At 37.7% G+C, this 14,570-nt stretch overlaps 1 protein-coding gene across 1 annotated transcript in view; it reads right to left on the bottom strand.

The window, feature by feature from the left end:
• Nucleotides 1–91: 91 nt before the first annotated feature.
• The window catches only part of LOC121920386, a 97,381-nt gene continuing 82,902 nt past the window's right edge, over nt 92–14,570 (bottom strand). The window contains exons 22-27 of the mRNA XM_042447520.1: nt 9,581–9,744; nt 9,090–9,202; nt 6,259–6,374; nt 2,800–3,018; nt 860–1,012; nt 92–258 (exon numbers count right to left, since the gene is read on the bottom strand). Of these exons, the coding sequence (XP_042303454.1) occupies nt 92–258; nt 860–1,012; nt 2,800–3,018; nt 6,259–6,374; nt 9,090–9,202; nt 9,581–9,744 (932 nt within the window). The remainder of the gene's footprint in view (nt 259–859; nt 1,013–2,799; nt 3,019–6,258; nt 6,375–9,089; nt 9,203–9,580; nt 9,745–14,570) is intronic.

Here is a 14,570-nt window from a genome sequence, read left to right as displayed (position 1 = left end):
AAAGCACAAAAGAGAATAGTCACAAAATGAACATAAACAAATTATGAAAACCCTCCCTATTCTGAAAAGAGTAGAATTTTAAAATTGTATGTCATACCTTTTCATGGCTGTTTGTAATTATAACTAGGTCTGTTCCTTTATATCCTTGACAAGCAATTCTGGCATTGGCCCATGTGTCAATTTTTGAATCTTCCACATAGTAACATGATTTTGAATAATAGTACCACTTAGGCTTCTTTGGACATGGGTCTATGGAAACTTAAAAATCAAAATAGTATTTGGTATGCAACTGAAGAAATAACTCAAGAGATATAACTGCACAGGTGTGAACTTCAATGAAAGCTCTTCTAATTGTGAATCAATCATCTTAAACCAAAGAGTAATTACGGCATTTCTATAGCATCTCAAAAAGTTCAAGATGCTATTTAGGCACTGCCTCAAAAAATGTCACAATAGCTGTCAAAGTAAAGCAGCATTATAGTTTTCATATTACAAATTAGCACTAACAGCTGAAGAAGAGTGGTATGATTAAGGATAACCTACTAGGTTTGTGGCTCAGGCCTAAATCCAATTGTTAATCCTACTCAGAGTGGACCCACTGAATCAATGGATTATATATATGTCACCACAGAGAGGGGGGGGAGGGAGAGAGGGAGAGAGAGAGAGAGAGGTCTCTCATTCATAAGGTCACCTCGGATAAGTCAAAGTCAATTTGACAGCAATTAACAACAATTGAAAGGTTAGGTTATTTTTATAGAGAAGGCAAGAAAAATGAAAGGAGGTATTAAAGGGAAGGCAAAGAGAACATATAAAATTGGAGAAAACATAACATTTGTCCAGAAACAGCTGCATTTTTTACCTTCTTCAATGCACTTTGGATCTGGAGAATCTAAACCACACTTTGTTAGGCCAGTGCCCACACATTCTCCAGTAACAGCATGGCAAGGAAGGTTATTGGTACAGTGCTGACAATGGAACTGACAATTTGTGCCATAAAATCCAGGATTACAAACTAGAACAAAATTTCATAAATAAGATAGCAATGAAATTGTATTAGAATTTAAATTATGAAGTCAAAGGCTTTCATGACTGACATCCATAGTTTTTTGTGGGTTTTTCAGGCTATGTGGCTATGTTCTAGAAGAGTTTATTCCTGATGTTTTACCAGCATCTGTAGCTGGCACCTTCAAGAAGGAATAAACTCTTCTCGAACGTGGCCACATAGCCCTAAAAAGCCACAAAAACTATAATTAAAATTGCTTGTCTGTTATGCTATAAAAAGCAATACACTTGATCACAGAGTTACCAACTGTAGTGTGCTACCTAATAGAATCTAATACGAAGACTATAGTAAGATTTTGGACTTGATCTGTCAAATATTTCAGGTATCTCTTTTAAAATCACACTTCAGATTGCTGTATTTTTTTCTCAATAATGGATATTTTAAAACAGATTTTGACAGACCTGATAGTCAAGTTGTTGTTGACATGTGGAAGATTTTTCTACACATTTGGGATTGGTCAGCAAGCATTGGCCTTTTCGGCAAACAGATCTGCTTTGTATGAAGCTTTGTGTGAAGCAAATTTTAAGGATTGTAAGTGCTAGCATCAAACTTTTGTTTTATTCATTCACCCAGGGAAACACTGGCTAAATTTCCTATAAGACTAAAAAATGTGGTAGCAAATGATTTTTAACACTGTCTTCTAAACTGCTGCTATGAATGGTTTTCTAACTGGCTCCTCATTAATGATAGCATGAATATACAGATATATTCAGAGTTTAGATCCAGGGTGACCAGAAATCATAACCTCAAAGGAGGACAAGGCACTGCAAAATGGAGGACATTAAGGGAAAATGGAGGACATGAACAAATAAAAGCTAAAAACATTGATATAAATATAAATTCATGCTTCGTAATCATACCCCAAATGCAGGACATCTCTGTATTACATCCCAGGAGGAGGCATCAATTTAAAAGAGAATGATTTTTACACAAATCCACACAATGAGTTAAAACTGCTTTGAGTTTGCTGTTCACTAGTCAGTCTTTCAACAATTGCACTACACTAGCTTACTAAATTGCTAATCAAGGAAAAATCATTTGATTTTAAGTCTAGTTTAACTGGGAAGGATAAAAAGAGCAAAAATACTTATTAACAATATAGTTTGATGCTAACATCACAATTTCTTTTTGCCAAAAGGTGACCCAAATAACCATATTCATTTGGGGAACCAAACAGTCCTAGAATTATTTAGATTCTGAAATGTTACTTAAAACTAATTAAAATTCTAATAGTTAAGATTACAATTTGTTGTTGTTGTTTGTTAATTAAAAGTAAAGAAAACAGGATACCAAATGTACTAAGAAAATAAGGATGTGAATTCATCCGTTATGTTTTCAAGCATTTCCCAAGCTCATGAAAAGAGCTCAGTGATGGCCCCCTTCACACATCACAATTCATTTTGAATCCATTTCTGTGTTAATGGGTGCCACTTGCTTTGGCTCCTCCTGCAAATGTGAGTAGTTAAGCTAAACAGAGACCTTTGGTCTGTGGTTTCTCATTACTGTACCTACTATTCAAGACGTCTAGCTTATCTCTCCCCAAGGGGAAAAACCATGAAGCATGGTTTGTGATTGGCTTATAACAAACATAAGTTAAGGTTTCCAATTCATTTGCAACAGTAAAAGAACCATGGTTTGCTCCTATTTGTATAGAGAATAATCAGACACCATCACACAGGACCAGAGTTATTACTAAGCCTAGGCCAATGAATGTAGACGTTGCTTTAGTAACTCACCTGACTTCAAATACAATCTATCTTCTGCATTGAGGCTTCTGAATACCTTCTTTCCACTGACCATATAATATTGCCCCTGTGAAAAGACTACACCAGTACATGTAGTTCGCTCAAAAATGCAATCTTCTTGAGCTAATCCCAAAATATAGAACAATTTGGGCAAAGTCTTTTGTCTTTGTGGTATTATGTGGCCCTTGTACTCCTGGAATATGTTCACATCTGTACACAAAAAGAATCACAGTTCAAAATAATGCATTAAAATGAGATGTCCATCTCCTTTTAGGACAACAATGATTTAACAAGGTCTTGCTCACTATCATTTCTGTACTAGTAACCAATAATTTTTGGAGTAATATATACTGTACATGACATGAAGAAAGTATAGAATACTGTAATGAGATGTTGCATCAACCTTGTGTTGACAGTCTCAATTTAGTCATCTTGGCCTCTAGGGAGAGTTCCATCATCCTTGTCTTGTTAAGACTGAACATTTTAAATTCATCTAACTGTCCCTGAAATGCCCGGAAAAGGTTTCCATCTCTTTAGAAAAGAAACAGATTTGCTTAGAACTAGAATGAATGGCTATAATGAATGTATATATGTATCATTCTGGAATGCCTGGGGGGGTTGGGAATTAGAGGCACTGCAGTGGTTCCAGTCATACTTCTCAGGCTGGTTCCAGATGGTGATGCTAGGGGATAGTAGCTCCTCAAAAATGGAGCTGTTATATGGCATCTCACAAGGTGCCATTCTATCCCCAATGCTTTTTAACATTTACATGAAACTGCTGGGAGAGATCATCCAGAGGCATGTGGCAGGGTATTATCAATATGCTGATGACACCCAAATATGTTTCTCCATGCCTTCCAAAATAGGCTCAGCTAAAGATAGCGTGTCTTCTCTGAATAAGGAGGTAATGGGCTGAATGAGGAAAAACAAATTGAAACTGAATCCAGACAAAGCAGAGGTGGTTGCCACCAAGGGTCCTAATCTGGCAATGAAGGTGTGTCAACCAGTTCTGGATGGGGTTACACTCCATGTTCGCAGCTTAGGAGTGCTCCTGGATCCATCTCTCCAAATGTCAGCCCAAGTACATGGGACGGTCAGGAGTGTTTACTATCAGCTTCAGCTGATATACCAGCTGCACCCCCTTCTAGATATGGAGGACCGAAAGATAGTGGTGCACACGCTGGCAATCTCAAGGTTGGACCTCTGCAATGCGCTTTACATTGGGCAACCTTTGTGCCTAGTTCGGAAACTTCAGTTGGTTCAAAATATGGCAGCCAGTTTGGTTATAGGAATATCCAGGAGTGAACATATTACACCCATATTCAACTCCACCGGCTGCCAATTAGTTTCAGGGCAAAGTACAAAGTGTTGGTTTTGACCTTTAAAGCCCTACATGGTTTGGATCCAGGTTATCTACAGGATCACCTTCTCCTGTATAATCTGCTCTGAACACTGAGGTCCTCTAGAGGGCAGTTGCTGCAGCCTGCAAGAACCCGACTGGTAGTCATTACCCAGAGGACCTTCTCATCGGCTGCCCTCAAGACTGTGGAATGACCAGCTGGAAGAGATCCGACAGTTAAACCAGCTGTTGGAATATAAAACACATTTGAAGACCTATCTCTTCCGGCAGGCCTATCCAGGCAGTTTTTAATCATGAATTTTAAACATGAATTTTATATTTAATTATTGTCCTAAATACTGTAATATAAATATTGCATAGAGATACAGCTTAATATATATATTTTATGTAATGACTGTGTTTTAACTATGTTGTAACCCACCTCGAGCCATGAGACGCGAGTAAGAAATGAAATAATAATAATAATAATAATAATAATAATAGTTATAAGTTAATTGAGCCCACTAGGATAATCAACTGAGATTGTTTTATTCAACTACAGCTGTAGCCATAATTATATCGATGTCTCCACAAACTCCTTTAACTTTGTATAATTTTTTAAGTGATAGCCACGTCAGTCTGTTTCAGCATAAAACAGGAAAGGGAGAAATGCTAATATACTGTAAAGCTGCTACTCTAAAAGCACTATTACTGGTTCTAATAACAACACAGACAACGTGCTCATCCTGTAATGTGATATACATCTCTTGTCAGCAGTGCCACTCTGCAACCTACACTGGACAAATGAGACAGTCTACTCAAGAGGATAAATAGATATAAATCTGATATTAGAAATGTCAGCACCCCTAAACCAGTGGCAGAACACTGTAATTTTTTAAACATGCAATCACTTACCTTGAAGTAGTAGATCTAGAACAACAACAACAACAACAACAACAAAACCGGGAGGGTTGATAAGACAAACAGATGAATTGGGATATACCATATATACTCAACTATAAGTCGAGAAATTTATGCCCCAAAATTGCCCTTAAAATCTTGGGTAGACTTATAGAAGGGTCAATGCACCAGTAGTGCTTAGAAAGGTCCTATAGCAAGCAAGCCTGATGCCTCAGTCTCCACTGAATTCCTTCCCCATGCAGTCCATTTGCAAGCCTTTGCTTCCTATCCTATCAGAAAACTCCCCTTTGAAAAGCACTTGCCTGGTCCATTTTGCAAGCCTTTGCTTCCTATGAGGAAAACTCTCCATTGAAAAGCATTTGCCTGGTCCGTTTGCAAGCCTTTACTTCCTATGGGGAAAACTCTCCATAGAAAAACACTTGCCTGGCCCGTTTTGCAAGCCTTTGCTTCCTATGGGGAAAACTCTCCATTTAAACCATCTCTCCAGTCCCTTTTGCAAGACCTTGCTTCCTACGGAAACAACTCTCCATTTAAATCCACTTGCTTCCTAGAGATCCACAGAAGGAGAGGGAGGAATGGAAGTGGTATTTCCCCCTTTCCATCTTTCCTTATGGCCCCCTAAGTTTTACCCTTGGCTTATCCACAGGTCATATCAAAATCTAGGATTTTGACCCTGAAACTTCCCTTAATAAATAAATAAATAGTTTATTTATTAACCACTTTTCCCAAGATCAAAGTGGTGTACAAGTGTCAGTAAAGACAGTCAGTAAAAACAGTACCACAATTCACATATTAAAAATACACATTAAAACGAATTAAATTGACATATATGAGGTCGACTTATACATAAGTATATACAGTAGTCAGAAATTCCCATCCATTATTAGAAGTACAAAGAGAGACAATGTTTTTAGGCACATTACATGGAACACTTATTTATTGTTACTAAACTGTTAGCTCATGAAGCATCTGTGCAGACATCTATAAAGTGGACATATTATCATGTCATATGATTATCTAGCAGCATTTTCCTACTTCTTCCTCTGATGTACATAATGGTTGAGATTCCATCATGGAAGTCCCCTATATCCACAGAAGCATTATGTAATGGGGTGAACTACCCTTAGCAAAGATAGAATAGTGAATAGGAATATAAAAACAGAAAAACAGAATGAAAAGTTAACACTTACATTCTTTTCTTTCACATATAAAGTATAATTTTTGGTTGCACTTTGCTGATTTGAAGTATAACATATTATTGAGAATCGTGCCACAGCTATCATCTTTAGGTCCTTGAATCGTTAACCTAAATAAAGATGAAATAGTATCTTCAGTGGAAAATCCATTACATCACAAGTCAATAATTCATCTTCTGGAGGTCTATTTTGAAAATAGTTTAGTAATAGAATAGTGTATCTGTACCATATCCTCTTTTGGCCTGTGGGCAAATTCTCTTACATGCCCTCCCTTCATCCACCATCTTGAGGGAGAGAGAGGCAGACTAGCTCCATCAGGCCTGCCTGGAAGAAGACAAGCCCTCCCTTCATCCACCATCTTGAGGGAGAGGAAGGCAGGCTAGCTCCAAGAAGCCAAGTCCTCCCTCCAGTCCATCTCCCCTGATCCAGGCCTCGGAGGTAGAGAAGAACTGTTGGCCTTCATCCCCTTCCCCACCACCACTCCCTTCTCCTTTTGTGTCGTGTCTTTTTAGATTGTAAGCCTGAGGGCAGGGAACCTTCCAATTAAAAAGATTGTATGTACAGCGCTGTGTAAATTTACAGCGCTTTATAAATAAAGGTTAATAATAATTATTATTATTATTCACTGCATAGTTCTATTTCAGCAACTAGTGGTGGTACTAGTATGTGATGTTCACAGTGATGCACTTGATCACAGAGAAAGACAACAGAGTGCAGTGTTGGATATGTAAGAATGTTTGACAAAGAGTATTTTCAAAATGCATTGGACCTTTGTTTGTTTGTTTGGGGCTACCACCACTGTATTTTCTTTCTTCTTGTACTGTGGCCTTCACTCTTTGAATCTTTTTGAATTACTCAAGGGGTATCTTTGACCCAGGGGATCACACAGCTGAATCTTGAATTATGTATTTATTTTCACTGATAAAGAGTAATAAAAAGATAACAGGTAATTTGTCTTGTTCTTTTCCGCTGTTTCCATTAGCCCTGAAATGAGAGTAACAGAGTGGAGGAATGAAAGAGAGTTAAGGGACAACAGAGGGTAGAAGGATTGGTGCTTTGTGAGTTTGTTTGGTTTTTTTTGTAAATTGAAGTAGCAAGAATGGTAGAAAGGAATAAAAATTATAATGTCCTCTGTCAATAGTAATTTTTATCAATAGCCTGAGAATATAAAGGATGTCTTCCAAGAATGCTGTCTCAAGGCAGACAGACATTCAGAGATCAGAATGTACATTCAAACGTCAGTACCTCTTTATGAAACAGGGTAAAGAAGATTACAAAGAAATAGCCATGAATTGTCATCATTTGTTTCACACTTCAAATCTTCATAAGTCACTTGCTGACTTAAGACACACAGCTAATTGTCCTAGGGAAATGTGGAAATTATGCAGACAATATTGTATTGTCTACAATATCTCACAAGTCCTAGCCAGAATGGTTAAAAAAAGTGATGTGTACTTCAACAGCTGTCAAACAGGCTCTAGAGAAGGACTAGAAAAGAAGAATGCATGATAGTAAGCGAGACAGAGAGTGACAGATGGAGAATATCAGTTGAGAAAATCAGTTTAAAAAAATTAGAGCAGCCACAAAGAAATGGAGAAAACAAGGACAAATCAGTATAAGGACTGGTGTTCAAGATATTCAGGGGAAATTGTCACTTAGTTAAGTAGAGAAAGTATTTTGTGTGGTTTATGAAGGGATCACAGGCTTCTGTTTGTTACATTCCCCAAATAACTACAACACTTGGTATAAACATTCTATGAAATCTGGTCTGAGTGGATTCATGGGTAACATATCTTACCCTATGTTTTGACCTTTACCTCTACAGCCAAGGTTATTTAAAAAGAGTTCTGTTCCTCTCTCAACTCAGAAGGCAGTGGCAGCCTATTCCCCTGATCTGCTATAACAATTATAAGATGATACTTCATTCTGAGCATGTATAGGAAGTTATATGTTGATATTGAATATAAATAGGATTGATCTATTGCTGTGCTTTGTGAATGTGTTTTAACTGAATTGTAATTTTAAATCTGTTGTTGTACTCCCACCTCAATCCATAGGGAGAGGCAAGAAATATATAAATAAAACCAATAATAATAATAATAATAATAATAATAATAATAATAATAATAATGGCAAACCAAGACCCAGTGGATAAGAGATTGCAACTAAAATTTTAATTTTTTTGGATAACTTAGTGCCCTTTGGGGGAAACGCCCTGTACAAAATAGCTCCTTTAATAATCCTTGTGTTTTTAAGCAAAGTTAAACCTCCGTAACCTGAAAGAAAATGTTGTTAAAAATACTTTGCAGCACACCAAATTTATGCCTTCCAATTCACACAATCAAAGACTTTTACAAAAATGCCACCATTTCTTTCTCCTGTCTTTACTGTTTAAGTCTCCAAGCACATTCAATCATTTTAGTGTTTTCCTCTAAAACCACAAAAATCTGATAATGCTGCAGTATAAAGATAATAATGATTATGAAAATATGGAGTAGTTCCATTCAAGGTTTTCAGCCAGCTCAACCTGTCACCTTCCAGAATACTCTACTAAATGCTTCTCCTGACTGTTTTCTAGTGTATGCCTCCCTTTCACTGACTCCTTAGTCAGCATATTCAGTTTTTATTTAACTCTTTTAGAGATTCACCTTCAGAATCCCCCCCCCCCAAGGTTGTTTTCTGCAAACCTTGGAGTTTCCCCAGTCCATTTCATACCTTTTTCTTGTCTAAGGATCAAAAAATATATTTAAACTGTTTAGCAAATATAGTAGCAGCACACCTAAATAGTAGTATTTGATCCATGAAAGGAAGTTTGAAAATCTTACCAATAAACTTTAGTATTTACTGCTGTTCCATCACCCCATTGCCACTCTTTTTTCTGTGAATGCCATTGCATTCCTATCCACATCTGTTCAGTTATCATCTGTCTCAGCCATGCCTGTAAGGCAAAGAGATATAGCCTATTAGAAACTGAAAGACAGTTAAAGATTGTTAAAATTTGGGGGCACAGCTTCAAAACATTCTTTGAATACAGCTGAATACACTGAACAGGGTTGTCGAATATCTCAGTTCTCCTTCTAACAAAAGCAAAATGGTGAATAGTACTGTCTTGCTCTCCAGCCACATATCACTTATAGATAAGCACTCAACATACAAACAAAGAAACCAGTGTATACCTACCTTCATGTTTTCTGTTCATTGGCTTCTCTTCAAAATCTTTGTCCAAAATATTAGTGCTAGTCATTGCATGGTTGACATATATTTTTTTTTATTTAAAATTATAAAAAGCTAATCCTCTGCATTAAAAAATTCCAACCTTTTCTGTAGGATCTTCCAACTGGAGTAGCTTTGTTTCTTTAAAACGTTTGCATAGCTCCTGAGCATCCTTCCAGGTCACTTTTCTGTTTTTTTCTATCAAATAACATTTTCCTTGCCAATACCACCAGCCAGGACCAAGAGAGCATTTTAAATTATACAGACCTGGTAACATTAAAACAGAAGATGTTTGGCAGAGAGGGGAGAAAAAGAAAAAAGGTTTCTTGTAAATATATTAATTTGTGATAATTATTTTCTTGAAATTCTTTACTATGTTTTCCTTTTATTGTTCTTATTCATATTTAAACATATCTCTGTAACCTTTGGAAAGTGAAGAGAAATCTGACCACTTTCCCATTAGTGATGGGAAAAGCCTACTAAGTAAAAGTGATGGTAAGCATGCTGATAGTCATGGGGAGGGGGATGTTCTCTAACTCCCTCCTTTCCCTATTTCTCCTCATTTGATGTAATTCTGCATTGATATCCCAATTTGTTCTAAATATATGAAAAAAAATCCTGCAGGAATCTACCAATAAATGAAAACAAAGGGAGGCAAAGAGCTTTTCACATGAGTCCTTTTTTGCGATACCAAGTGTTTTTTTGTCTTTGTTGCCACTATAGATTCTCTCTTTTCATATCATGAGCTGTAATTTCAAAAAAAGTAGTGCAATTTCACACTTTAACCTCATCACAGAGCTATGCACTGTTTTCCCCACGTGTGGAAATTTTGGAAACCTCCCCTTGCTGTATTTGGGCACACCCATGTACCTTATGTAGTAGAGAAATGCTGGAGAAACTGTTAACTCAAACTTTTGTTGAACAGGAAATATTTCTGAGAGTAAAGGTGTGTGTGTGCGCGTGCACATGTGTGCAGAAGCCTCTGTAACTCCCTTATCTCTTTGAGTCACAGTAATGCAAATCTTATTTCAATCCCAAACACCCAGCTGGAAATGATGATGATGATGATGATGATGATGATGATGATGATGATGATGATGATGATGATAGAAACCAAGAAAAGGAGTACAATTATGACAAATTGGCAGGGATGATCTACAGCAGCGCTCACAACAGCATATTCCCATTGCAACTAAATTGTAGTTTAAGACACCTGTGTGAAAAAGCCACAAATCTCAAACACTTTGGTCCTCTCTAGTGTTTGTAAACCACCAATGACACTACCTTTCCATGGTGAAGGGATTGTGTGCTTCTCTTTAGTAAGATGCTGATGCTGATGAAAGCTGTGCTACTAGTAGGATGTCCCATATCAGACAGGCTTTTGCTGAGGAGCCAGATTAAATGTGCCAAACAGCTACTGGGTAGCAGTGTGACATGAGGTTACACTGGCAGAGGATCACTCAGAGACAACAGCAGTGGCACCACTGCTAACACTGTTAGTAACATGCAGAAGGAAGCATGGTAAACTCCTTTGGAATGTCGCTTACCATGAAAACCCAATGATGAGACAATCAAAATGAAATAAGAGATAGTGCCAGAAGATGAAACTTCCAAGTCAGAAGGCATTCTACCAGCTACTGTGATACAACTGAGGATAACTACAAGTAGTGCTGTAGCTAACAATATAACCAGACACAAGCCTAAAGGAAGTTCAGCTGTTGAAATGCTCAGAGACGAAAGGAAAGTCTGAAGCTGTACAACACATATTACAGGAACATGGAATGTGAGAAACAAGAATCAGGAGAAGGTAGACACAGTAGAAAATGAATATAAATGTACAAAGGGCCCTTCCCACTCACAAGGCTTTGGTTCAACCCCCTCTCCTTGCAAATCGGAAAAACTGCAGGAGCTCAAGCCCATATATGCATGTGCCAAGCCCATGGACATGCACCAACATTGGCTAATAGAGGGATGGGGCAATTGGTGGAAGCTCCAATCCACAGATGACTTGCCTGTTGTATCGGGCTGTGTATAAGCATTCAGTGAGCTAAGGTGGACAGGAATGGGGCATTTTGCATCTGATAATTTCACAGCATTTTACTCAGGAATGAAAAATATAACAAGAAATAGGGTGGCAATAGTAGTAAGAAGACATGCAGCAAAAGCAGTCAAAGGATATAATGGACAGTCTGACCGAATAATATAAATAAGACCTAAGAGAAAACCCATCAGTATAACCATAATCCAAGTTTATGATAGAACGACAGAGGGAAAAGAAGACATTGAAAGCTTCTGTCCTGGTGTCCAGCAGGAAACTGATCACACACCAAAACAGAACTTCTTATTATCACACGGGGGAAAAGAGGGAAGAAAAAGGCAAAATCCTGGATTAATTCCACAATCGGGTGTCAGATTTTCAGACAACATTGCATTCAATCAACCATTATCCCAGGAAGAGCCAGGAATGGAAAGGGAACAAACTATTCATGGGATATCTCATAAATAGCTTTCCATGGCTTTTCATGAGGCATGCAGTCAAAGGATTTGCTATAGTCTATAAAGCACATGCTGATTTTCTTCTGGAATTCTTTGGTGCACTCCATTATCCATTGTATGTTTGCAATGTGGTCCCTAGTGCCTCTTCCTTTCCTGAACCACGCTTGCACCTCTGGGATTTTTCTCTTCATATATGTTTGGAGTCTATGCTGCAGAATTTTTACCATAATCTTGCTTGAATGGGATATGTTCTTTCCCCATGTTATCATCTTGTTCTTTCTTCCCCCCCTTCTATTTCTCTGCATTGATCATTATAGTAGTTTTCTTTATCCTTGCGCATAAGTCATTTAATAGTTGCATTCATGGATCTGATCTTGACTCTGTGTTTGGCTTCTGACCATAGTTCCTCTGGTTCCCTATCAATTATGCTTAATAGATCAAATCTATTTCTTACATTTTTTGTAAATTCTGGTGGTCCAAGCTAGGTTGAGGAAAGGATGAAGCACTTGGCATCATATTACAAAATATATTTTGGATAATGGAGTACACCAAAGAATTTCAAAAGAAAATTCACCTGTGATTTATAGAATATAGCAACGCCTTTGTTTGTATAAATTATAAAAAGCTCATAAAGCAAGTGAATGCCACAACATTTGACTGTCCTGATGTGCAATCTGTATTCAGGACAGAATTCAAAGACATAGCCATGTTAGACTGGAAAATCACTATGCAAAGGGTTCTTGTAGCACTTTTGAGATTAAGGGGCTGTACAGCCGGATCAGGGCCACGGCAACCGCATGCTGCAGCCCCGATCTGGCCTTTCCGTGGCACAAAAAGTAGCTGCAAAAAGTAGCTCGTTTTTGCACTGTTGAAAGGGCACCATAGCTGCTGGCGCCATGGCTTTTCGGTGCTCCCTTGGCATAGCGCATGTACATGCTGCATCATGCAGTGAGGCACACAGATGGATGTTTCTCATGAAGTAGGTTCATGTCTACATAGGTTCATGCTGCCAGCTTCTTTATTTCAGTTAGTCTCAAAGATGCTACAAGATTGCTTTCTGTAATCAGAGCAGGAGGCTACTGTTAAGACAGAATATGAAGAAATGGAATGGTCTCCAATTGGCAAGCAGCCAAACAAGGCTGAATTATATCCCCCTATCTGTTTAACTTGCATTCTGAATATATAATCAGAAACTTGGAGAAAAGAGGCATATACATTGGAGGCAGGAACATCAACAATTTAAGATATGCAGATGACAACATATTACTAGTAGAAAATAACAAAGACTTGGAACAATTACTAAAAAATCAAGAAAGAAAGTGCAAAGGCGGGGTTAAAGTTGAACATGAAGAAAGCAAAAGATAAGGATCATAGACTGTTTATATAACTTTAAAGTAAACAATGAAAACACTGAAATAGTTCAGTATTTGCCATACTTTGGATCAGGCATTACCGTAATCAAAATGGAGACTACAATCAAGAGTTCAGAAGAAGACTAGGACTTGGAAGGGCAGCTATGAAGGAATTAGACAAGATCCTGAAGTGTAAAGTTACATCACTGAATACTAAAGTTGGGATTGTTCATGCTATCGTATTTCCAATTTCAATGTATGGTTTTAAAAGTTGGACAGTAAAGAAAGCTGACTGGAAGAGAATCAACACATTTGAAACATGATGCTAGAGAAGAGTTCCACAGATACCGTACAGCGCTGTGTAAACTTACAGCGCTTTATAAATAAAGGTTAATAATAATAATAATAATAATAGATACCGTGGACTGCTAAAAAGACCAATAAATGGAGCCTAGAGTAAATCAAGCCTGACTTCTCCCTCAAACTCAAAGCCAAGATGACTAAACTGAGACTGTCATACTTTGGCCATATCATGAGAAGACATGATTCACTGGAAATGACAATGATGTTTAGTGAGGTAGAAGGCAGTAGGGAAAGAAGAGAACTGCAGTATAGATGGAAAGATTCAATCAAGGACGCCATAGCTCTAAGTTTGCAATACCTGAGTAGTGCTGTTGATGACAGGATGACTTGGAAATCTCTCATTCACAAGGTTGCCATGAGTAGAAGTGTTTGCAATAAACCATGTACAGTCAGCCTTTCTTATACACGGATTTTTTATACACTGATTCAAGCGTGCACAGCTTAAAAATATTCCAAAAAGTATAATTTTCAAATATCAAATTTTCCAATTTTTATAAGGGACACCATTTTGCTATGTCATTATATTTAATGGGACTTGAGCATCCACGGATTTTGTTATCTACGGGGTATTTTGGAACCAAACCCCAGCATATAACAAGTGTCCTCTGTATTTGCAATAAAAATAGTGCAGAGATCTGGTGGCACAGTGGTTAAAGCCAATACTGCAGCCACAAGGTTGAGTTTGATTTCAGCCAGGGCCCAAAGGTCCACTTAGCCTTCCATCCTTTCATAGGTCAGTATAATGAGTACTCAGCTTGTTGGGGGCAACTGGCTTACACATTGTAAACCACTTAGGGAGTGCTAGTTCACTGATAAGGGATATATAAATGTACTTGCTATTGCCATCTCTGAAAGTAGGCTTTGGGGTCTTCCAGTAATTTG

The sequence above is a fragment of the Sceloporus undulatus genome, chromosome 2 (genome assembly GCF_019175285.1).
Source record: "Sceloporus undulatus isolate JIND9_A2432 ecotype Alabama chromosome 2, SceUnd_v1.1, whole genome shotgun sequence".
Classification (NCBI taxonomy): domain Eukaryota; kingdom Metazoa; phylum Chordata; class Lepidosauria; order Squamata; family Phrynosomatidae; genus Sceloporus; species Sceloporus undulatus.
This window is presented reverse-complemented; position numbering and strand designations above follow the sequence as displayed.